The sequence below is a fragment of the Haemaphysalis longicornis genome, unplaced genomic scaffold (genome assembly GCF_048455015.1).
Source record: "Haemaphysalis longicornis isolate Haplotype H1 unplaced genomic scaffold, Haemaphysalis longicornis Haplotype H1 scaffold_1, whole genome shotgun sequence".
NCBI lineage: Eukaryota > Metazoa > Arthropoda > Arachnida > Ixodida > Ixodidae > Haemaphysalis > Haemaphysalis longicornis.
The window spans coordinates 54,379,548-54,405,766 of record NW_027526203.1 but is presented as its reverse complement, the minus strand read 5'-3'; the positions used below and the strand labels follow the sequence as shown (position 1 = coordinate 54,405,766).

Here is a 26,219-nt window from a genome sequence, read left to right as displayed (position 1 = left end):
TGCCGCTTATGATCGAAACGCCAGGCCTTACTTCCAGCACTTACTGGGCTGTAGCGGCAGCTACAATGGACGGCTGGACGGCAGCTGGAAGGCTGGACGGCAGCTACAATGCTGTGAACATCACCCGAATCTTCTGGGAGAGTACGATGGAGCCATCGGCGAGTACTTCAAGGAAGATCATGCGGAGCGAGTGCTGCAACCCACGGTCCCCGGGGACACAGTTTATCCACTCTCTAATCATACAGTCGCCAAACGGGAGGCAATAACACCAAAGTTTCGCGTAGTCTTTCACGACTCTTCGCACGAGAAGGACCAGCCATCCCTCAGCGACGTACTGGAGAAAGGAGTTAAGATTGAGCTCGAACTGCTGCAGCAGACGACCTTGTCATCGGCGGGAGTTCACAAAAAAGGCGCTGGAGCTGTACGAGGCAGACAGCACCGTTCTGGAGCCAGCATGGAGCTTCGGAAGTGGTGCTCAAACTCCAGCATACTCAATGACCGTTTCACCACGGACTTAGTTTCTCTTGAGAACGTTGGAGAAACCGGGCCAACTTCAAAAATACTTGGGTTGGACTTGGATTACATGACGGACGACGTAGTACTTACAACTCACCGCACCGTTTCACACTTTGAAGCATTCCGGGAAGAGATGGCGTCCAGCGCTACCACGACAATCTCCTACCTAATCGACAGCGAATCCGACGCGCCATTCAGCGACTCTGCCTTTTGGAGTCAACCGCGGCCGCGGGAGGATGTTGATTCTCGATCGCGGGGGAACGCGCGTGCGCGGTCACTTGGAAGAAGAGAACAAAGAAGCTCGGGGTTTGTGCGCGCGCTCGTGCATAATCGGAAGAAATAAAAGTTCAAGGTGTTCCGAACGGTAGCGCGGCGTCGGCTCTTCTCGACTTAATAACCCCCTCACGCTTCAATGGAGGGCAACAAATACGCCCACCCAACAAGCCTGCGCTTTTACCTCCCTTGCTATGGAGCTGCACGAGGGCAGTCACCCGCTTGTCACGTTCAGGAAGATAACCCAGCATTATCGCCTTCTGAGACAGACCGTACCTTCGCCTTACCCTGACCTTTCCAGAGAACAACAAACTACCCTACGGCTCTTACAATCCGGGCTCCTTCCCACAGCCTACGCGTCTTAAATTAATGTATCCGAATCGCAACGGCGCTGAATGTAAATTTTGCTCAGAAGAAGGAACACTCCGCCCCGTAATCGGGGTGTGCGACGTTAGCCCTGAGCACCCTCCTCTCTTTCCCTCAACTACCCAACAAGAGCAATGGGAGATGCTGCTGTTCAGGCCCTCTCTACCTACCCAGGTTCAGCGGGTGGACAAAACACAGGCCGCGCGGACGGCATATGGGCCCCACAGAAGAAGGAATCACTCCTCTGGGCTGCACTCTGGGCCGTTCAGAAATTTGAACAGAAGTATTTCTTCCTCCTCCTCCTCCTTCTCTGCCGCAAACCTCGTCGCCTCCGTCCGCGGCGCAGAGACGGAGAAGTCAGATCGTCTAACACCAGGTTGTAGCTTACTTTATTTTTTTTTAAAGTTTCCACTCTTGTACTACACCAATACAACTCAACCAAACACCGTTCATGCATCATGCATTGATTTAACCTTACCAAGAATATCTCTTTGAAGTAATAAATGGTGCGGTTAAAGGGGTCCTGAAATACCTTCCGTCGATGCATGGATGTACATGTACCCAAATAAAGCAATGTATTTGCAATCTCCTCCCGCAAGAATTTTGTTAAAGCGATGAGTATTAGCTGATAAATCGTACATCAAAAACCGCGCATCATCGTCGCTCCGCGTTTCCTCCTCCTTTCGACTTACTCTCCGCTGTTGACGGCGCGCGAGCCTTGCCTCCCATGATGCTGCGCTCCGCAGCGGTGACGTACTTCCGCTATTGCGCTGCTCAGACTGTCGTCTGCTACGGGCAAGGTTTGTTGACACCATGAATCATGCACTCCGCTCAAGGCTGCAAAAGTGAACGAAAAATCTGGCCGCATGTATGCGGCGGCCTGGCCTTGCCCTTTCGCGGTGTACGTTGCTGGCGGCACATGACTTTTTATCGGCGGCGAACTCGCAGCCGCACGGGGAGGGTCGTGCGCTCGTTCCCTTGATGCACCGCGCACTGTTTGTCCAAAAAGCGACGTATCAGATGTGGCCCCGCTGGTGCCGGGTCTTATTTTGCGGCGTTGGTAATTCCTGCCGGCGGCATGTGAAAAAGTCATATTAAACCGATAGAGAACCCGTGCACAAAACGCTCCTATCACGTGACCAGTTTAGGGAGCCTACATGCGCCGCGCCTTCGTCGTTTAGGGTGATGCCACTCTTTGACACAGCTCGTGCCGCCTTCCGCCGTCGGGCAGCGTTGCCAGCACACGTTGCCATAGCAACGGGGCCGATACGGCGCCATGATGTTCCCCATTTGGTTCACTGCCGCCGTGTGCGTAGGGCTGCGTCCTTGCCGCCTGTGACTCGCGGTCACTTTTGTTGACCCCGCGAAGCTTTTCATAACCATGCCACATCGGTGAACGTGTTGGGAGTTGTATGAGCACCAAAAATTCCCGGCTGTTGCGTTCCGCAATGTACGAACCATTGCAGAAAAGGCACACAGATGTTCCGCTTCCCGGCCAGCCCGAACCGAAGAAAGCGCTGGCTCGTTCGAGTGAAACGGGACCGCGGGTGTAGCCCGAAAGAACCCATTCCCGTTTGACCCCTTCCCGTTTGAACCCATTCCCGAAACGCCCTTCCCGCTTGACCCGTCCCGTGTGCGCCCGTTCCCGAAACGACCTTCCCGCTTGGGCGCTTCCTGTTTCAGCCCGTTCCCAAAACGCCCTTCCCGTTACAACCCGCTCCCAAAGCGCCCTTCTCATTTGAACCCGCATCGTTCCAACCCATTTGTATTTCTGAAAATATGCGTTACCGTCTTCGAAACTGTTCTCCAAAATGTGCTTACAAGCAACGGGTCATGCACTGAAAACTTGAATGCAGAAAATTTTCCGGAATCGACCGATATTTCCGGCCGAAAGTTTCTGAATGCCTTAGGCCGACACTGCCCTTTTGACAAAAAATTTGTAGCGGCGAAAGTGTACTAGAAAGATACCCAATATCTTGAGTAATGCACGCATTGGATTTTTCTGCAGTTGGTGTTCGTACGTGCGGCAGAAATTTATTTATGAGCCTCTAGTATGCTCATTGTTTGGAGCGTAGCTTTGTCTTCGGGTTCGAGAGATCTAGATCAAAGATGTCCGTAGGAGAGACTTTAAAAAAAAACATGTGCATAAATCTGAGAATTGGCTACTAATGCCTTTCCTGCGTGAGTAATGGGCAGATTTTTTATTTATTTACCGATACTTTACGGCCTGGTCGGGCTCATGCATGTGTGAACATAAAAACACATCAGTATTGGTTGGCGTAGTTTATAAACGCCAAACACAAATAAGTAAAAGACAATAATATGTAATAGACGCAAAGAGGTCCGAACGCAACGGGGTCCGAACAACGATATGCATTCGTAATGTATTCCAATTTTAAAACACCACGATTCAACCAGAACACACATTTCCAATACGTGGGGAAAATTCTTCTAATGATACCGAGTTCCCGTTCGTTCACCTAACTTATTCCAGTAAGAAATTGCCCGAGGAAACAAAGAGAACTTTCGAATAGTAATTCAGCTGATTGGCTGCCTAATATTCCTACTATGATGTCTTCTCGCTAAACGTCTGAAAGGCCCTTGGAGGTAGTATTCTCGCGACAATTTTAAGTTTCTGTAGTAAAAAAAAAAAAATTAGGCTAGAGGCGACTCTGCGCTGCTTAAGTTTCTGAAGGTTTGTTCTATTATGCAAATTGAGTATACTAGAGTGACGGGAATAAACAGAATCAATAAAACCCAAAGCTAAGTTTATAATTTTCGCCGCTTCTCATGACTGTGATTTTTTATAGCCAGATGTGGCATATGTATCCAGATACATAGGGTTACTTTATTTTTATACATTTTTTTATCTTTTATAGTTTTCATCTGTTTCTTTTCGACATTGATGTACACTTGCGCTATTATAACGATTAAATGTGTTAGCCCGCCAAATACGATTTCTTTCAAAGTGAGGGTGTTTTTGCGATTTTTTATTTGTGCTTCCGCGGCGCTTTTCTGGGCTTATTGATTTTACCATTTTTGGTAACGGAGTATAAGATAGTTTTGATTAATTTAGTTCACTTTTAACATTTGTTGTCTTTTCTGGAGGGGGGGGGGTTCAAATATTTGTTTTTATTAGTTATTTACTCTTCCTTTGAGGAATATCTTGAAGCTTGAGTTAAAGTTAGCTCTAGAGTGTGGATAAAATATGTTTGTGTATAAACCTTTGGTTGATCGTGTGTGTTAGTAGTTACTCCTCACACTCTTTCAGGACACGGCCATGATGGCGTCCTTTTAATGTAATAAAACTCAAGGGCCTGGTGTTTTGGGGGTGGATCTAAAGAAGCTAGAGACGAGTCAGTCGATCGAACAAGTGCAAACGATGGCAGACGCAGGGCGACCCTCGCGACCTAAATACATTTAGTAAGTGCACGGTGGGGGTAAGAGTTTGTAGCCTTCGGAGGGTAGTGGCTTCGAGACGACTAAGGCGAGGGTGAGGGGGAGGATATCTGCGGCGGCTGAGGCGGTAGTGGATTTAGGTATTTTGCTGTTTTCGCTTTCATAAGCAACGTGCTTGTTAATTTGTTGTTAATTTGTTAATTGGTGTGTTAATTTAAAAGATTTGTTGGTTAATTTAAAAGATTTGTTTGTTAATTTGTAATTGTTAATTTGTTTGTTAGGCTTTGTTAATTTACAAGATTAAAATATTTCTTAATTGGTATGACTTTAATTGTAACCAAATGAAAAACAATATGGAAATATTTTTATAACGTTTCATAAACTGGGTACGTTATTCTGGGAACGGACTAAATAGGAAAATACGAAACCGGAAGGTTCTTTCGCCCCGGGTTGAAATGGGAAGGAACAAACGGGAAGGTTGAAATGGTAATGGGTTCAATCGGGAACGGGCGAAGTGGGAAAGGGCGAAGCGGGAAGGTCGTTTGCGCCGGGTTGAAACGGGACGGAACAAGCGGGAAGGGCGAAATGAGAATGGGTTCAAACGGGAACCTCCCGTTCGGCGCTGTGAGTATTGCACCTCGCTTCATGTTTTTTGCACGCGTACTTGCAGCTATATTCTGTTATTTAGGTGCTCTGCACCTGAACGCTTTCAACTAGCGTCGTCGTGCCTTCAACGTCTCCTCCGTCGCCGCAGTGCTGTTGCGCGCCGGTAGCGCAGGTCATGGCCTGTTTTGATGGCTTCCAGCGACAGCTGCACGTAGCCGAGCGGCAATTTATCGCGTGAATGCAGCGTGCGCGCAAGTGGATTGTATGCGTGGCTCGATTATGCCGGATTAAGCATGCATGAAACGTGAATGTTCAAAACTAAACCTCGTTGTAAAACATCCCCGAAATGCCCGGACCGTTCACGCTTGCGACAGAAAAGGCGTGATTCTCGTCACTGCGACAAACATTGGTTGATACCAAGCGAAAAAAAGCGATCGCTGGGTGACTGCGCAATCTTCGAACGCGCTGCAATTCAGAGTATTGTCTCATCCCTCAGCTGCGTTATGCAATCGACTTTGAAGCTGCCGTGTGCTGGATATTCATCGGGTCGCCGAAAAAATTGTCCCCTGCGTTTCTTGTGCTGATATTCCACACGGGGGTAAAATATATGATTGATTCTTTCTTGCAACACTGCCAAACTGCGTATGAGGGGTCACTAAAGTCTGCAAAGATTTCTGTGGCGAACCGCCCCATAAAAATTCCCGTACTGCATTAGTTCGAGGGCATAATCAATTTCCATTCCAAAGGGTAAAAAAAAACGCGCGAGAGCAAGCATTCTGCCTCGCGAGCGAGTAATTCAAGTGCATTATGTGGTTTTCAAATATTGTTGTTAAGATTGACTTTTTTCTTCTAGGCACATTTTGAAGATTCAAGTTTTGAGCAGCATCGACAAGATACCGACAGCACTTATAAGCAGCACCGGCAAGATACGCAGCTGCGAACAATGAGGACACTTGAACGACTTGAGTGGTACATTTAATCGTAATTCTGGACTGTGCCTTTGTTAAGGACTCTATGCAACTTCATTGCCGTACAGTTGTAATAAAGAAACGTTGGTGCCTTATTTGTATAATATACATTAGAGTGGGTTCAAAAAAGCTGTGAAATATTTTCCTGCTAACATTTTCTTTTGCTGCTCCTCAGTACCAACCTGAAAAAGGCATTCAAAACCAAGTGCACTGGTGTGCCTCCATTCACATTGCGCCTTTCTCTCAGACGTTGCTGTCCATTGTGTCCGTTGCTTACGACGTGTTTTCATTCTCGACTAATGTCATGTAATTTTCGGTGGGGTAATTAGCCCAGTGGGGCTTGGGGGATTTTCTTATCGATTTATTTCCCCAATATTTTTTTCGTGTATGTGTCCGTGCTCAAAGTACTACTTGTGCAGATGTCGTGTAAAATTGTTTCTCACTGTGATCAGAGTAAAAAACTGTATTCTCCACTTGCTTCCTCCTTCATTAGTTATCTCTGCGTTGGCCTCATCAGCAATGTCCACCTGTGTAGCCCATCTGGGCTTTAATCTTGCTCGTTGCTTTTTTTTTTCAACAGCTCCAATGAACAAAAAAGTCACAAATTAGTGATATCACTTTTACATGTATTACTCTGCTATGTAAAGTCCTTCTTGAAATTCGATGCCTTTATTATCTCGGACACGTATACTTTGTGTGTTTGTGGTATTTAGCATGTACCCCTGTTCGAGAAGGGGGCGTCTGCATGTCATGCAAACAGTGCAATAAAATAAGTTTACGTGAAGTTTGTCTTCCTTCCATATGCGTCTAATAAAAGTACGCTTCAAGGCATGCACACTTGGATGTTCAGCCATAGATGTAATATTTTCTGTTTCCACCTCAACAATATTTTTCTTAATGTGTGTAAGCTTGTTAAATTCACATTGGGCACGTTAAGTTGCCCAGTTCGGGCAGAACAATTCAAGCATCGGCTGGGAAGGTTCTGTGAGCAACAGTGGTTTGGTCTGTGTGAGCCATTTTTCTTGTATCGAAAACTTTACTACTACACTGATATGTTCTATGCAAAAGCATTTCCTGGGTACCACAATACCACGTAATATCTTCTATCTGCACAAAAATGCATAATTAGAGAAGTAAACCTATTCAATTGGGTAATAGTGCATAAAAATAAAAGGGCAATAGTGCCAAAACAATTAAAAAACGATATAAAAGGCAAAACTGGAACTGAAAATGAAATTACTGTCTCTCGAATGAGGCGTCATCGTGCAATTACCTAAACAAAGAACCCTTCCGCGTTAAGAATGACGACGAAGTAAGGCGACAAAAAATCCCCAGCCATTTCCACTAACGTGAAACCTGGGGAAAGGCGAAGCATGCGGTGTGCAAGTGTACCCTCGGCGCTTTGGCGTTTTTGCCACGGCGGTGAAACCGTTGGGGCTACGTAGAGGGATACAGCTTTGCTTGAAGCGCAGCGCGTTCTAGCGCGAGGCGTTGGAAAACGAGTGTCTTGGTGTGTTTTCCTAGTAAGCGTTACGTTCTGGCGCAAGGCGTAAACGAGTGTTCCGGTGTTTTAGTGCCGTGACTACATCGACGACGACATGAGACGGCCACAGCCCGAGCCACTAAGGGGCTTCACCCCTAAAAGAGACGTGTTCCTTCAATGCCACCAAGGAAATGAAACGTTGGTGCAATGGCGGCGGAAGAATGCTATGCATTAGTAGATAATTCTGAGATATATTTCCTGCTTTCCACCGAACTGACCAGCGAAAAATAATTGCACCGTAGCACGATTCTGCATGTGAAAAACAAGATACACCGGCTATGCGTCACATCGAGCTCCAGGCACGAAAAATCACGTATTCGCGCGCTTCTACGCACAGCTAGTTCCTCCAAAGGAGGCACTGTCAAGCCTTTACCAATGACGTGAATGCCGCATTAAACGAACGATCCCACGATCTCAACTGTGCCCAGCAGCAGTAAGTTTTTGGAAAGCTGCTTGGCGATAACCACTAACCACGCACGATCGTTTCGAAGCAGGTCGTGTTAGAGATAGCCTGTTCCGCGCCTCCGTAGCCTCGGCGCATGCCGGCTCCCTAGGTAAGGCGGGCACTAGGGTCACAATATGGCGGCCCGTCAAGTTTGGCGGCCGCCACAGTGACCGTTAGGAAACCTTGGACTCTGCTTTCGCCACCCTAAACGACGAAGGCGCGGCGCATGTAGGCTCCCTAGACCAGTTCAGCTTGGGGCGACGCGTGGTGGAGAGCGGCAACGTTGGCAAAACATGCTCCGCCACGGCTCTGAGCTTTCTAGCGCTGGAGCAAGCGCCATTTCTTTGACAATCTCAAACATCGGTTGCCTTGGCAACAAGGCACAAACCACTCCAGAAGTGAGTTACGGTTGCGTGATCCAGGTTCAGCTTGGGGCCCCACTTCGCGACATGTGGGCACTGCAGGCGTACCACTCACTCCCATTGGGAAGTGCGAGATGCGTTTGGCATTACAGGAGGCGGTGGTGTGTGTGTTGTGGACGCCTTTGTTTCGCGATGAAATGCGACGTTGTGCTTCTGCGGGTGGATAGTGCTTCCCATGGTCTGGATTATCTTTCTCGAGCGACGTACTACTCAACCTCGCATGGGGTATGTGCAGTGTGCGTGGCTAAAAGCCATCGGCTTGTGCACCAGAGTTAAGTGACTTGCTGTTCGTCCCCGCAAACCGCGCTCGAAGTGAGTACCGAATTTTACGACGGGCAGGAGGCAACCCATCCTCTGTCAATCGTGGTTCAGACTTTCAACGCATGTTGTGACGTTGTGTTCGTTAGAAACGCATATCTGGATTGTTTTGAAGTTGAATAAAATGTATGCGTCAAACCCGGGCATTCGGCTCAGGGCGTTCTCTGCGATTGCACGAAAGAAGGGCCACGGGGGCTTCAACGCTTTCTTTATGGAACGTACTCGGGTAAGAGAACACATTTATCGCTGCGATAGAGAAGCGAGGCAAGGTGGGGGCGTGCTTGTGGCGATAAATAAAAAATAAACAGTTTGAGTCCTTTGCCCTCAATGTTCGGACAAATCTAGAAATAGTCTGGGTATCCGTAAAACTATCCCATCGCCGCTTTATCTTGGCCGTATGCTATCGACCGCCAAATGCCTCCTCCTCTTTTGCCGCAGAGCTTCACGACACCATAAATTCTGTAATAACCCGTTATCCTTCAGTCCCCCTCTTTCTATTGGGTGATTTTAACCTCCCTGGGATTACGTGGACCGAACCGACGCCACATTCAAACCCATTCTCTTCCATTTGTGAGGAATTCATAAATTTATGCTCCACATTTAACCTAACACAAATAGTAGACCAACCTACTCGGACAACCCCCACAAGCTCAAACTTATTAGATCTAGTTCTTACAACTTGCCCAGACTTCTGCTCTCCGATAACGTTCATGCCTAAGTTGAGTGATCATTCGTTACTGAATTTTTCTATTTCAATTCCAGTAAAAAAGCTTACTAGAACAACCAAAATTTTAAGTGATTACCGGAACGCGGATTTCGCCAAAATCAATGACGAGCTACACACTTTCCTGACGACGTATTTGACAGGTTTTGAGAACCACTCTGTAGAATATAACTGGTGTTTAGTCAAAAACAAAATCCTTGAGCTGACCCACCGTTTCGTTCCTGCACGCGTAATCTCGTACAACCCTAAAGCGCCCTGGTACAACGCCCATATTCGACGGCTTTCAAACAGAAAAAAACGCTTATATCGCCTGGCGAAAAAATCCCAAAGCCAACACCGATGGACTTTGTACCGCGCAGCTGCAGAAGCGTATGTTTCAGCGGTTCAAACCGCAAAAAAGGATTTCCTTAAAAACACGTTACCAAGCATGTTGCTTAATAACACCAAAAAATTTTGGAATGTTCTCAACCCCCCCGAAAAAAATAGAATAGTTCTTACAAGCCCTAAAGGTGAACCAATTGGCGACAAAGAATGCTCAACCGTATTAAACAGTGTGTTTTCTGATTCGTTTACAAAGCCGTCATGTTCGCAACTACCAGAGTTTCCGCGCAATACGTATGTGCCTATGTATCCAATAATAATTGACACCGGTGGTATTTCTAAGATTATTAATTCTATTAAAACATCGGGAGCGTTTGGCGTTGATGGTATAAGTCCTAAATTTCTAAAAAACACCAATGTATGTTGTTCCATTCTGTTTGCTAAAATCTTTCAGCAATCTTTGGACACCGGCGAATTACCAGATGATTTCAAAATCGGAAAGGTGGTACCAGCGTTCAAATCTGGAGATAAGCATTCACCCTTAAACTACAGACCCATTTCCATCACTAGCGTGCCGTGCAAAATTCTTGAGCATATAATATATTCGCACATCTGCAACTTCCTCGAGTCCAACTCATTTTTTCACCCATCCCAGCATGGCTTCCGCAAAACATTCTCTTGTGAGACGCAACTGCTCCTATTCACTCACAAACTTCATGCTATTCTTGACCGTCGTTCTTTCGCAGACTGCATTTTTTTAGATTTTGCAAAAGCTTTTGATAAGGTCTCTGATCGGTTACTTCTACTAAAACTCCGCAATATTGGAATTGAAACTAACGTATTAAAGTGGCTTGAAAGTTTCCTTACTAATCGCCAACAGTTTGTCACAGCTAACGACGTTAGCTCATCGCTTGCCCCCGTAATATCAGGCGTCCCTCAAGGAACAGTCCTCGGCCCTTTACTTTTTCTTATTTACATAAACGACCTACCTAACTGCGTTTCCTCTTCGATTCATTTATTTGCCGATGATTGTGTTTTTTTCCGAGAAATAACAACTAAGGACGACATTCATGCTCTTCAAAGTGACATCAATGCCATTTCCAACTGGTGTAACACGTGGCAGATGAAGCTAAACGTTAAAAAATGTAAATTCATGCGCGTTTCACGTCTTTCGACAATCCCACCCTCGTATCACCTGGATCACATTGCTCTTGAATCAGTCCCATCGTACAAATATCTCGGCCTTCATATAACAACCGATCTTTCCTGGAAAAAACATATTGATTTCATCACCAACAAAGCAAATCGCATGCTCGGTTATCTTAAACGAAACTTTCAGTCTGCTCCTTCATCTATCAAGCTACTTTTTTACAAATCCATTGTCCGCAGTCAACTCGAGTACGCCTCATCGATATGGGATCCTCACATAGAAATACTTGTTCATCAACTAGAAATGATACAAAACAACTCTGCGCGTTTCATTCTTTCAAATTATCAGCGAGCATCCAGTGTGTCTACAATGAAATTGAACTTGGGACTGCCATTGCTCACCACGCGTCGTAAAATCGCTCGGCTCTGCCTTTTCCATAAAATCTTTTATCATGATACCCTTCACGACTTTCTTATAACCCCGCCGTCATATCTGTCTTCACGTCTTGACCACTCCCACAAAGTAGGCCAAATTTCATGCCGTACAACAACTTTTTCTAAATCATTTATCCCGTCAACGTCAAAAGACTGGAACCACCTTCCCCGTGACATTGCTGCAATCGTTCATTCCGAGTTGTTTAATGCTGCTCTTCATAATACCGTTGTGTAACCTTATTTTTAACAAAGCGGCGTGCGTTGTATAAACACCTTTTGCTGTTGTTACCTCATGTACGTGCAATTTGAGCCACTGTACAATGTATATTGTTACATATTTTGTACTTACGCTGCTACGTTTTGTTATTGTTGTATTTCGTACCCCACTCCCCTCTTCAATGTGTTCACACTGAGGGTATTCACAAATAAAAAAAAATCCGTGTCGTGTTATGGCCGTGTTACATTCAATACAAATGGTTAAGCGTTTGTTTTACACTTGTTTCGTTTGTCGTAAAATGCCCAAGCACTCCGGCACTCCGCTGGCAGATCAGCCGGCGAGCCGACGCTGAGCAGACGACTCATCTCTTTGCCGGAAGTGCGTGAAAAAGCCGCCCAATAGCAGGATGTGTAGCTCATGACGAACATCTGGGAATCGATGATGTAGACATGTGAAGATGGCGGCGTCCAAAAACACGAAGGGAAGGGTGAGAAAAAAACGACAAACTTTGCAACAAACGTGTGAGCTTTCCGCTGCGCGTAAAAGAGTAATACTTGGCACAGAGGACGTTGACGACCCAATCTAACGGTTGCGCTAGTTCATTTAGTGTGCTCAAAGGCCCCTTTAAGTGTATTAACTTCTCTCTGGTTTTGCTATTTGTAGAGCGAAGTGACCTCGTATGGGTAATCGTTATGGGTGCCGTTTACAGCTTTGCTTTCCAACAACATTCACGGGGTGGATTGGCGCGATTTTTTTCTTCCTGAACACCAATAGTGCAGGAAAGCAGCAACGGGGGGACCAGCAGGAGAAGGCAGGTCATTCGGTGAACTTGAATTAGTATGACAAGCTTAACAACATTAGGGTAACACTACGAATTTTCCTGCTACTGCACTGCATAATTTGAAATAAGAATACCATTTCAGTATTAATATATAGAATTTAAGGCAAATGCCTCGTGGGAGATTTATTTCTCCAAGTTTTCGTTTTCCAGGCTTTCGTTTTTGCTCGTGGAAATTCATAGCCGGGACGGGAAGAAATACACAAACGAACATCTAAGCATGTAACTGCATGCGTAGCATGATGTGTGCGATGTAAAATGTGACGCAGTCGGTTAACATTATGTATGTACCCCATCACAACACAAGTAATGTGGACTAAGTACCTATTCCACCGCAGTATGTAGCCATTTATGCATTCCTATGAAGCACTTGAAATTCTGCGTGTACTACACCACAGCGAAATGACGACTGAGCGTTTAACAAAAACTGCCGTTTCTGCGAAGCTTTGTAAACCAAATGCATAACATGTAATATCCTCAACAAGTATGTCGTTATGAAGGTGCTCACAAAAGCACCACGAATTCTTCAGCACTAAAGCAGTTATGGCTTCACCGGAATGGCAGATGGGTAAAGGGAAGACGTTTAGTCCTTCTAAAATTCAAGTCACTGGCGATTTTGTACTTCACACCTCAAATTAGAAAAATAGGATGTTCACGAAAGCGGTTTGAGTGCCGCAGAACACCTGGAAATGGGTTCCTGCAATTTCTTCTTTCCCCTAAGATATACTTCTCTCGAGATTTTTAATGCTTTGCACGGCGTTGGCAAAGTGGGATTTCGTTTTCTGTCAAAGTACATCACGAAAACTACATCTTAGCTGTATTATCAAAGTTAACTGCTGCAAGCCAGTTTCATGGATGTCGGCGAAGTTCATTAAATTTTATATGCGGTGCGCGTGCATATTAAACGCGCAAGTGCATCTTCGGTCAAGAAGCATCAAATGTATATGTGGTTCATTGTTCCTGTTGATGCATGAAAGAATGCATACTTCACTGCAGTGCACGAGGTATGTGGAACAAGACACGAGCAAAAAATATACAAACGCAGTCTCCACAACCGTTTACTGGAACATAATTGGAACAGTAACGGGAACCGCCCACATCGCATGACCCCATTTTTTCTGTTCCAGATAAAAACCACAAACATAAACAAAACAACCCGCCGCGGTGGCTCAGTGGCTAAGGCGTTGCGCTGCTGAGCACGAGGTCGCGGGTTCGATTCCCGGCCGCGGCGGCCGCTTTTCTGATGGAGGCGAAAAGCAAAAACGCCCGTGTGTACGAGATTTCGGCGCACGATAAAGATCCCCAGGTGGTCAAAATTAATCCGGAGCCCTCCACTACGGCGCGCCTCATCGCCTGCGTTGCGTCGGCGCGTTAAACCCCACAATCAATCAAATCAATCAACATAAACAAAACAAACAGAAGGTTCCAGATAAGATCCACCTATATGCCTCGTTCCCGTTATTTTTTCGTTCGGATCCACATAAAATATCTGGATCACCCTTTTTAACTGGAACTTATATGGAACCAGATTAAGAGTGTACGATGCGAGATGCAAAGGGGAAAAGAAAGCGTACAGAGGAATTCGGCAACCAGTTTAAGTAGTTTAAAAAGATAACCGAAGGCGGAGGAAGTTTCGGCGAGGGGATGAGGTGACATCTACATGAAATGCAGCTTCACAGGGCTTCAAGATGAAGCTTTCGCTTGTAGCCGTATCACTGCATTTTAAGTGCGAATGCACTTTATAAGCGACCCCGAACCTTCCGCCGTCCGCATAGCAACAACTGCGGGTGCGCGCGCTTTTCGTCTTCCTTAGCAACGGGGGGAGATGGGCGCGCGCTGCCTGGCCGCTGACATGGCACATACCCACGTGGGAGATTGGCCAGGAATAAGTGCGAATGCACTTCTTAAGCGAGCCTGAATCGTCGCGCTCGCATAGCGCCTCCTCTCCCCCCTCGCCTACTCTCCTAAAGCCCCTTTACTACTCTCCAGCTCGCAACACCCTCTCTCGGCGCGCCAGCCAGGCCACTACACTATATAAAAAAAACAGCATCCGGCGCCAGGTTTCGATCTGCAGACTTTACGGCCGCAGCGCGACGCTCTACCGACTAAGCCACGGACGCGACGTTGATATCAGTGTTAGTAACGCGCCTTATATCTTTAACGCATTCAAACTACGTCGTCAGCGGCATGCGTTGGCGACTCAGCGGCGTTATAGCGGCTTGATAACTGCGTGGTGTACACGTGATACTACAAACCCGCTAGTTCTGCATTCTCTCACGTGACTGCGCCTCCTCTCCCTTCACTCCGGTCGGCGCTTCGCAGCTGCGGTGCGCTGCGGTGCGGTGCGCTCCTCCTCTCGAACATACACGTTAATTCACCAAGATTTCCGCGGAGGGACAAACGAGGCGTGTTAAGCCGAACGTGATCACGAGGGGGTGTTAATGTAACTAACGGGCAAAATGCCACCAAACTTCAACAAACTCGCCCTCATAGCATCACCCCGTGCTTCGCACTTCCTCATACTCCCCTTCGGGGAAATGCGGGGGAATTTTTTTTAAAGGATGTCAACTGTTCTCCCGTTCGTATAGAATGGGTGACGGGACGTACGAAAGATGACAACCCTCCGGCGATTTTTAAATTTGGTAGAGCCTAACTATTACTTTATTTTCGAAATAAAGTAGTACAGGTGACTGTGAATATTTCAAAGCCCCTGGTTTGGAATTCCCAGTTTCCCTGGGAGTAATGTCCTTGACCGGCAATTTTACATGCAATTTAATAGAAGAAATTGTTCATGAATTCGAGGTTAAATATCCTTATATCAGTTAATTGATGTGACCGTCATTTCTCGAGAAGGATCGAATTTTTTAAGCGCCAAATCACCCAAGTGTTCTGCACTATGTCGGCGCCATCTCAACTGATGCAGCGCACAGTTGATAAAGCGGAAGGTCAGTTTAGACTTACGTCAGTGAACGCAACCCTCTCTTTTCAGTTGCTGAACCTTTGTTACGCAGAGGTCCGTGTGACTAGTTTTGAGTGGTGCACGCTTCACGCTTCAAATCTAGCCAAAAGTCTCAGCTATCACGAAAACCGTGCAGTACGCTCCAATTGGTGACGAAGGTCGAGGTGCTCAACAATATCAAGAAGGAAGACGTGTTGTGAACTGATGTCCACTCTGTTATGGCGTCGTCTGAGAAATTTGGATTTCGGTCAAATCGTAGATTTTTGCGGTCCCCATAGACTTTGTATTAACCGCAGTCGCTGTATCCGCCTGCATTTTTACATTTATTTTTACGGAAAAATCTGGTATAGTTTCAGTAAATTCGCGTTACCAATAATTGTTTTATAGCCCTCTCTACACAGCCTGTGTTCGTTTAGATGCAGGAGAGATGTCGTTCACCCGTGCATGTGGCGCTGAATTCAAGAAAATCTGGTAACAATTACCGACAATTTTATTGACAGAACCCTTCCTAGATTGTTTTCTGAATTGCGCGAACCAAATAACGGGTTACAGCTAATTTACGAAACCGTCCTTTTCCCGTCAAAACTCATGCGTTTGGATGCTGGGAAAGGGAAAGCGGGGAGGGGGGTCAATGTCATGACTGTTATTGCGTTTTACAACGGCTCTCGTACAGTAATAATCAGAAAACTGGCAAATCGATATCCCCAGAGTGCCAATAGCTGTCAAACGAGCAGTATTTTGTGATACTGCTCGCCCGCAGAAGTGTGCCTTCAAACTTTCATTGGGCAAGCTGCATGTTGGTAACAAAACATATTTCTACGATGCTGCAACTGATACGGTTCTAGAGTGCGCGAATAGTTCCACATTTGCACCTACTCCTCCTGGCGCACGTGAGAGCAGCCAATAATTTGCCAAATGACACCCGTTCCGTTCAAAAAATCACCCGTCTTCATTTTTCAATGCCAACATTGGTTTCACAAACATCAGAAGTGTTGTTCCCAAAAGATATCATTTAGACGGTTTAATCACAGACATCGACGCGGACATAATTTTAGCACATAAACTTGGCTAACAAACGACATCGAAGACTTCGAAGTTTTGCCTTGTAACCCGAACTTCACGCTATACCGGAATGACCGCAAGGATAGGAGAGGACGAGGCGTTCTTGTGGCAATCAATAGCAATCCCTCGTCTTCACTCATTTGCCATGATGCTAACCTACAACTAACATGGGTCTGCGTATATAACAGTTCGGTGAAATCAGTGTTTGGTATTTGCTACAGAACGCCAGATAGTCATCCACTATTTTGTGATAACCTGCGCAGTTCTCTTAAAATATAAAAGATAAATTTCCTGACGCATCTTCATTTCTTTTCGGTAATTTCAACTATCCTGATATCAATTAGCCTCTTCTTTCAGCACCTAATCACTCGTCTTTAAGCGAATCCAAACAATTCCTGGAATTGGTACTTCATTTCAACCTCCATCAAGCAATAACCACACCCGCTCGAGGAGATAACACACTTGATTTGTTGCTCACCAGTTCCCCTGATGCCGTATCGAGTGTCACTGTCCTCACCGGAATTAGCGACCATAATCTTCTTCATATATCCCTCTCAATTCCACTGAAAATAAAGAGCACCTACAACCAAGATAATCACTGGCTACAACAGGGGAAATTTTGAGTTAATTAACAAGGAACTTGCTCGCTGTTACGAGAACTTTGAAAAATCTTACACCACGCGCTCTGTTATTTAAAATTGGGAAGTTTATAAAAGTGCGTTACTGAGCCTAAAAATAAACATATTCCTACAATAATTGCGAAGTCCGACTCCAATAACCCATGGTTTAATAAAAGTATAAAATCATTGCTCACACGACAAAAAAGTCTCTACAGAACAGCGAAAACCAAAAATAGCCCAGACGTTTGGAACCGCCACCGCCTGTGTGAAACTGAATACAAAAAGGCAGTTATTGCGGCCAAGGTGAATTTTTTTTTTCTGCTGACGTGATTACAATCCTTCGTTCTTCAAACCCGAATAAATTCTGGCACGTAATTTCTGCAAAGCCGCAAACTAACCATATAAATCTTGTTAACTCTGGTGATGAACCGATAAGCCTCGAGGAAATATCTACCGCTCTAAATAGCTTCTTCACGCCTGTGTTTCACATACCCAATACCTCCCCTGTTGCACCTATACCGGACTTTTCTTCCCAGACTATGCCTGAAATACAAGTACAACTCGATAGCATATGCAGCCTAATCCTCTATCTTCAAATATCCTCCTGGGCTGGCACCGATGACATCAATCCTTAGTTACTAAAAAACACTATAGCAATATCTAGTAAATTTTTGGTATCTTATACTTACCCATTCTTTAAACACACGAACCTTGCCAGATGATTGTAAGTAAGCTAAAATGTCCCCATTTTTAAAGCGGGAAAGCCTGAAATCCCTGCGAATTACCGCCCGATCAGCTTAACCAGTGTTCCGTCTAAGAGCGTTAGCATATCATTGCATCAAATCTTATGGCCTACCTAGAATCAATCAGTTTTTTCTACCCCTTACAACACGGTTTTCGAAAGTATCTTTCCTGCGAAACTCAACCGGCTGAATTCACAAGAGACCTACTGCGGCAAATAGACGATCACATTCAAATTGATGCAATATTCTTAGACTCCTCCAAGGCCTTCGCTCGCGTATCCTTTAATCACCTGCTCACCAAATTAACCGCTTTTGGTAGACCCCCAAACCTTATAAAATGGCTCCAACAATTCTCAACCGGACGCGTGCAGTTTACCTTTGCTAACAATTTTCAATCAACCCTTACCAGCGTCACTTCCAGTGTCCCCCAAGGTGCCGGCCAATCACCATTGTTATTTCTTATTTATGTAAATGACCTTCCCAGTAACATAAAAACACAGCTGCGCCTGTTTGCAGATGAGTGTGTTCTTTATAACCCCCTTCGTTCTTCTAACGACGCTATCACCCTACAACACGACCTTGACACCATTACTTCATGGTGAAAAAAATAGCATATGCCTTTAAACCTCACTGAATGCAAAGTTCTGTCCTTCACGCGTAAACACATTACCACACACGAAACCTACTGCATTAACCCGGTTCCCATTGACCACACGTGCACTCACAAATATGTAGGAGTTCATCTGACGTCATCACTTTCATGGGTGAAACATACTGAAACCATTCGTTCAGAAGCTTCGCGCACATTAGGCTACTTACGACGTAACTTTTGATCTACATCTCCTGACATAAAGAAACTCGCATATCTAACATACGTGCGACCAAAACTCGAGTACGCATCGTCCATCTGGCATCCCTCACAAGCTTATCTCGCCGATGATTTGGTAGCCATTCAAAACCGGGCAGCTCGTTTCATTACGTCACAATATTCAAGACACCTCAGCGTAACCGCACTAAAACTTTTTCACTCGCATCGCTCGCTTCACGTCGCATAAGTTCTCGTGTCTGCCTCCTTCACACTTTCTTTTGCTTCAGCAGATCGGGACACCCTCTCCTAAAACGCCAATTAAGAACATCATCTCGCCTGTCCCATACGCACCCCTTATGACCTTAAAATGCCGAACGACGGCGATGAGCAGCTCATTATCCCCCCACGCCATAACACTTTGGAATGCACTACCAGATAATATTGTTTCTTGCAGAGACCACAAAACATTTCGCGATAAACTAACCCGTTTCCAAAATACAAATGATACGTCCTAACAGCACATTTACCTCTTGTATTTGTAGTAGTGCTTTTACTGCGCTCGCAGAATTTGTCACCTGCATTGTATTTTTATGTTTTGTTATGCGTGTTCTTTTCTTTTTTTTTTCTCTCTATTTATTTTTTGTAATCAATGTGTACCTTCATATTGTTACATTGCTATGAAACTTCCAAGTTCGATGTAATGTAATGTAAGCTTATGTAATGCCTTCGGGTCCTTGGGGTTGAATAAATAAAATGAAATAAATGAAATACTATCCGTGTGTAGGAGAGGGAAGTACACGCGTCTTCCGACATGACTGAAATTGAAAGTTAAGAAAATGTCGCCTAACTGTAACCGGAAGATGAATATTCGACCCGAAAGTATTGAACTTGAGCCGGTGGTAGAACTTAACAGCAACAAAAAATCATGCACCCCTCCGTCTAACGACGACGATGGTTGAACGCTATGGTTTCTCGTGAACGATTCCTTGGTTGTCGTCCGAATTTGAACCTTGACTCTCAGACGGCTTGGACTTCGACTCGTTAAGCTCTGACGTTGCTTGCACGCAGTTTTGGGCTTTTGTTCGGAGCTGCTTTGAGTTTGCCCTTTCGCATTCTGATTAACACGAAGAAAACTTCACGTTCAACCATCGGTGTTGTTACATGGGTGTGCGCATGAACTTTCTGTTTAATTTTACACTTTCATGCACCCCTTTCCAAATCCAAAATGCTTCGACCGCCTTGAAATGGCGCAATCGCATATAAGTCGGCGTAGTAATGCGAAAAACCCAGGTTTGATTCCGACCACGGGAAGTGTCTTTAAAGCGAAGCTTGTTACGCCTGAATGATGGCGTATGTCGCGTCAGAATCGGACTGCAGGAAAGCCAAATTTGTCTGACGATGATGGTGCTCATGGGTGAAGTGAAAGAAAAAAAAACGGTTTCCTTAGTCAGAATCGAACCTGGGTCTCAGGCGCTATGATGCCTACGTCTATCCGACTGCACCATTCCGGCAGGGCTCAAGTAGCTCGGATTCTGAGACGGGTGCATGGACGCGCAAAATTTGACAAAAATCATGCACTCGTTCGCGTAACTTCGAGGATGGTTTGAACGCGAAGCTTTCTTACAGCAAAATCAAAGCGCGAAGGGTGAAGTAAAAACCACTGAGACCAGATGTCCGAGCTGCTTGCGAGTCGAGATCAAAGCCAAAAAAGCCAAAGTCCAAGCCGTTTGCGAGTCGAAGTCGAAGCTCCGACGACAATAAAGGAATTCCTCACGAGAGAAGTTCGCGTTCAACGATCGTCGTCATTAAACGGATGAGCGCATGATTTTTTTCTTTCACAGCCCTCACGATCATTGTAATAGTCAGAAAAGGTCGGCTTTCCTGCAGTGCGTATCGAACGCGACATACGCCGTCAATGAGACATAGAAAGCTTCTATTTAATATAATGTAACTGTTTCGGAACAAGCTTATCAGAGGGCAACGTCAAAGTACTGTTTTTAAATCGTGTTTATAGCGTCCACACATGAACGTGGTTTCGCAAAACATGCCTCAAAAACCGGTTGTGGTGAGGTTGTTTCCTCCACTGAACCAGCTTCATATGCCCAAAATGTATTGGGCTCAGCTGTTCATAGAAGACTCGGGGTGAGTTCCAATTTCCCTATATTTCCCTATTAGACGGCTGCGTTGCCGTCTTCGCGGACAGCTCGCCATGTTAGCCACCATTCCAATTCGAACAAAGCAGTCAACGAAGACTGCTTCGAGGAGACGGCATTGCAGTTAACTAGAATACTTGGGTAGTGGAAAAAGCGGCCGTCTCCGATTGAGGCACTTAGTGTCAACACCACGCGGTGGCGCTCGCGTGCCCCGGCCGAGCGCTTTTTTTTTTTTTTTAGAATAGAATAGAAATTTATTTCAGACAACAAGAAAGATACAAGTTGCCTGGGGGGACCGGCGTAAAGGCACAGAAAGCCTGACAAAGCGCCGATTCACCCGATTACACACGCATAAATCACCAGTCATACATGAACATTCATTGGGTAAGGAAGAGAAAAAAAAAACAGAATAAAAAAAAAGAAGATACATCGCAATTGAGAAATACAATTGTTATGCCATTGGACACTGAACATAAGCACATGTGGATTTAGTTTTGGATTTGTAAAAGGTATGCATGAATCTTTTTTTTAAATACATGAATCGAGGGGCTTTCCTGAATTAATGCGAATACAGTAGGGTGTTCATTTAGGATATCTGGAATTTGGTATGTCAACTTTTGTGCACCGTAGTTGGTGCGAAGCTTATCTTTCTTGTACGTGATATGCCGTAAATTGTGGCTGTGGTCTTTCTCGGCAAATTTTCTTGAAAATTCAGTAGGGTTGCATTTAACGTCGTGGTACGCGACCGTAGCTAATTTTTTAAGTCGGATATAGTTAATTGTTAACAGTTCATGTTTTTGGAAAAGTTGTGCTGTATGCGAGCGAAAGGGCAGCAGTTCAATTAAACGGAGAGCTCTTTTTTGTAATAAATAGAGATAGCTGAGGTTCGTTTTCGTCGTTGTCCCCCATATAAGAAGGCAGTAGTGAAGATGCGAGTGTATTGTTGCGTAGTAAATTTGCCTTTTTAACCATACTGGTAATAAGTGACGCAACGTACAGAGCATGCCAACTGCTCGGGCAATGCTGTTTCGTAAGTGATTGATGTGAAGGGACCAATCTAAACATTCATGAAAGAAGACACCGAGAAATTTGTGTGATGTAACGCGATCAATATGTTGTCCCTCAAAGCTAATATTCTTTTCGCTGCTATACGTTTTATTACGGGGCCTAAATACCATATACTTAGTTTTTTTGGGGTTTAAGTTTAATCTGTTTGCACTTAGCCAACTAGATAGATTTTCTAGCCACTGATTGGCTTGCGACTTAAGGACATCAATATCTGGTCCAGAGAAAAATACATTGGTGTCGTCAGCATACAAAATAATGTCTGGCGTTAGAGGTATGTTTGCTATGTCATTAATGTATACAATGAAAAGTAGAGGGCCTAGAATTGACCCTTGCGGAACTCCACATGTGATTTCGCCGAAATGAGAGGTCGCATTGCCAATTTTAGTGTACTGCACACGGTTTTCTAGGTAACTTTTCACAATGTCCAAGGCAATTCCTCTTACACCGTATCTGGAGAGTTTGATCAATAAAATGTCATGCTTTACAGAGTCAAAGGCTTTTTTGAAGTCAAGAAATAACCCAAGAGTAAATAGTTTATTTTCTATGTTGTCAATTATTTTGTCTTTAATATTCAGTAACGCCATTTCAGTGGATTTTTTCTTTTGAAAGCCATATTGATTTTGTACTATAATGTTCTTCTGCTGCAAGAAATGAGTAAGTCGCGAGTTTATTGTTTCTTCAATAACCTTAGAAAACATAGGTAAAACAGAGATTGGCCGGTAATTACCAAGATCGTTTTTATCTCCTCCTTTGAAAATGACAGCTACCCTTGCGATTTTAAGTTGGTTGGGGAACGTTCCTGAGCTTAGAATAAGATTGCATATGTGCGATAGAGGTAAACAGATAACATGAGCGACTGCTTTAAGAGGTGCTGCCTTTATTTCGTCCACACCGCAAGCACTACTATTCTTTAGTTTATTTAACAGGCCGTACATCTCTTGCGCTGTAGTAGGAGACATAAAAATTGATGAGTCCGAACAATTAATATAGGATGTACAGCTAACACTATTAGCCGATGCAGAGGCACAAAAACCTGCATTTAGGAAATAATTATTGAATTTGTTTGCTAGGAAAGTGCCCGAATATGGTATGCCCTCAATTACTATTTCTGATATTGTTTCCCTCTCGTTCTTGTTCCGTAGTGTATTTACGCAATTCCAAACCTTTCTGGAATCATTAGAGATACTGACAAACCTATTTTCATAATACAAGTTACGTGCGTGTTTAATATCATATGTCAACTTATTTCTAATTTTTTTGTACTCAGCTAACTGATCGAGGTTTTTGGTTCGAATAAATGATGCAAATAGTTTGTCTCGTCCTTTTATTCTCTTGAGTAAAGAGGCATCAATCCACGGTTTTCTAGATTTTTTGTGTTTTTTTAGCTGCTCTAGAGGAAATGCACTATCATATAGTTCTTTAAATAGTTTTAAAAAAGTGTCATAGGAAAGAGTGGGATCGTTTGTCTGCATTACAGGGTCCCAGCTGGCTTCCTCCACTAAATGCTTAAAAAAATCGATCTTTTCTGCAGATAATATTCGGCGCAGAATAGGTGCGTGGTCTGTATGTTTGTTGTGCTGGGTTATGTAGGGTGAAAAAAAGAGAAAGAACGGCATGTGATCACTTATATCTGATATTAACACTCCGGCAACGGATTGGTCAATTTTAAAATTCGTAAAACATACGTCTAGTAACGTTTCGGACGTACTTGTCACCCTTGTCGGTATGTCAATAATACTTCGACAGCCAAAAGAAAGAAAAATATCAAGTAGCTTTTGAACAGACGAATCCACCAAGAGCAAATTAATATTGAAATCACCGGTAACGATGGTAGGTAGACCAACGCACGCACAATACTCTAAAATACGCTCAAGAAATTCTATAAATGGGGTTGTAGCACCATTTGGAGGTCTGTAAAGTACTACCAACATTGTATTCAAACACTTTACAAGCACACATTCGTAGTTAGCATCTATGAATGAGTATTCTGGAACCACTTCGTAATTGAAGGTGTTTTTTACATATATAGCAACACCCCCTCCCCTTTTGCTAGTTCGCGAAACTGAGATGCAGTTGTACCCTGAAAAATTTACAACGGGGCATTCGTTAGAAAACCAGGTTTCAGTGAAAGTTAAAAAGTCGAATGTATGACCTAAGGCATCTAAAAAAAAGTTGACGGAATCATGCTTGTTCCGTAAACTTCGCGCGTTAAGATGAAGTAAAGAAAATTGCTTGGTGCCATTTAAGGCCCTGCGTTGTCTAAACGTAGCAGCATCGTGATAACTACATGTTTTATCGCGTGTAGGCATGTGCCTTTATGGCGTAAGAAAATTAGTGAAGTCCTGGTGCTATCTTATTTGGTCAAGGTCACTGGCTCCATTAATCCTTAGTATTCTGTCATGTTGACTGCGCCGAACAAAGAATTTTCCGTCCTTGACCCACGCGAACTGGTATTCCATTTCTCTTGCCTTTGTTTTCATCTGCCAGAACAAGCGTTTGTTTTGAGCAGTCAAGTTTTCGTTGATGAAAACCTTTGATTTCTTCCTTCTTAGTTCACTTCTTTTTGCAAGCCAAGCGTCACGGGTATAGCGGGCTGAAAAGCGCACTATAATAGGCGATGGCTTATCTTTCCCGTCTGCGCCTGCCCTAGAACGCAGCCGGTGAGCGGCTTCAATATCGTTTTCAGATAGCCTAGGAAGTTCCAGGTCATCTGCCAGAAGATTCAGTTTTTCTATCACTTTTTCATTAGTCTGTTCGGCAAGTCCATGGATTTCTAGGTTAAGACGTCTGCTGTATTGATCAAGGTTATTAACTTCTTGCCTAAGCATTTCCACTTCTCGTTCATTTGTCTGTGCTTCCAGTTTTTCCACCCGCTTTCTTAAACTGCTCATGTCAGCATTTTGACGCTTCATTTCGGCAAGCGCCTCATCATACTTGCTTGACATTTCCTGCATTGACCTTTCAATGGCATGCACAGTGGCAGCAACGCCTTCCAAAGCGTCGACTTGTGATTTCACCGTAAGTAGTAAAGACAATTTTCTCTGAATTTCACCTATTTCCTTCGTAAGGTTCATTCCGTTTTCCGTTTTTTCGGGTTCAGTGCTCTGACTGCTTCGATTTTTTGCCGTTTTACATGTTTGACAGTTCCATGTGCTCTTCGCTGCTGCAGATTTCTTTTTGTAGGCTGCTTCTGTAACTCCTGAGCATGCGCCTACATGATAGCTGTATTTACAATCCGAGCACAACAAATGTGTCGTGTCCCTCACAGATTCATGACAAGAAATACACGTGTCAGCCATGATAGTTATTCAGCAACAGTGGCAACCGTAAATTCAACTGACAAGCTAGCTTTTACATACAGGTAAGCACTAACCTGGGAAAAGGAAGACGGAAATTTAGGAGCCAGTCGATGAACCGCACGGCGCCACTGTTGCTGAATATGTGTGTGCCAGGATATACGATGTCTTCTGCTTTTATGCGTTCTTGGCGATGACGTCAGGTTTGTTATCCGTCGCGGGCGCCACTGGTCGTCGCATCGGTGGATGATAGCTCCAAGTTTGTAGATATGCGTCGATTCCTGGGAAAAGGAAGACGGAAATTTAGGAGCCAGTCGATGAACCGCAAGCCAGTTTACGCGGCGGGCAGGCGTGCGTCGGGGCAGTCTCCGATGAGCTACAGTTTTTTTAAATGCAGAGCATTTCAGTAACTCACGATGTCACCCGCGTTGGCGTCCGTAGTCCACATCGCTCCCCCTACACTATATAAAAGAATAATACCTTCCGGCACCAGGTTTCGATCCCACGACTCTTCGGGCGGAACGCAAGGTACACGGCGCTCTACCGACTGCTCCACAAAGCCGACACAGAATGGAAGGTTACGCACGCGCCTTATATCCTTGACTCATTCAACCGTCGGCCACAGGTGCGCCCTCTTCCCCCGCGTCCTCCTCGCCTTCTCTCCGCTCGCAACACCCTCTCTCGCCGCATTCGGTTCGGGCGCACAAGTGGGGACGTGCGCAACACCCTCTCTCGCCGCGTTGGGTTCGCATCACGCGTTCGTGTGGTGGCGCGATTTCGGCGCTATAACACTCTCTCGCGAAGGGCATTGGATTGGATACGATTGGATTGGATTGGCTTGGCTTGGCTTGGCTTGGCTTGGATTTGGATGGGGTTGGATTAAAGTGGATTGTGTTGGATTGTGTTGCGTCATAGCCGCGCCACGTTGCGTCATAACCACTCCACGTTGCGTAATAGCCGCGGCAGGGAG

The 26,219-nt window shown here is 44.9% G+C and overlaps 1 protein-coding gene across 1 annotated transcript; it reads right to left on the bottom strand.

Moving 5' to 3' along the window:
* Positions 1-23,088: 23,088 nt before the first annotated feature.
* LOC144164156 (uncharacterized) lies at positions 23,089-25,375 on the bottom strand. The gene has a single exon (XM_077694681.1). The coding sequence runs from the start codon at positions 25,250-25,252 to the stop codon at positions 24,302-24,304; it is 951 nt and encodes a 316-aa protein (XP_077550807.1). The 5' UTR covers positions 25,253-25,375; the 3' UTR covers positions 23,089-24,301.
* Between the last annotated feature and the right edge of the window lie 844 nt (positions 25,376-26,219).

Coding starts and splice junctions, on each gene's coding strand:
- LOC144164156 (XM_077694681.1), bottom strand. CDS start 25,252: ATGGCTGACACGTGTATTTCTTGTCATGAATCTGTGAGGGACACGACA.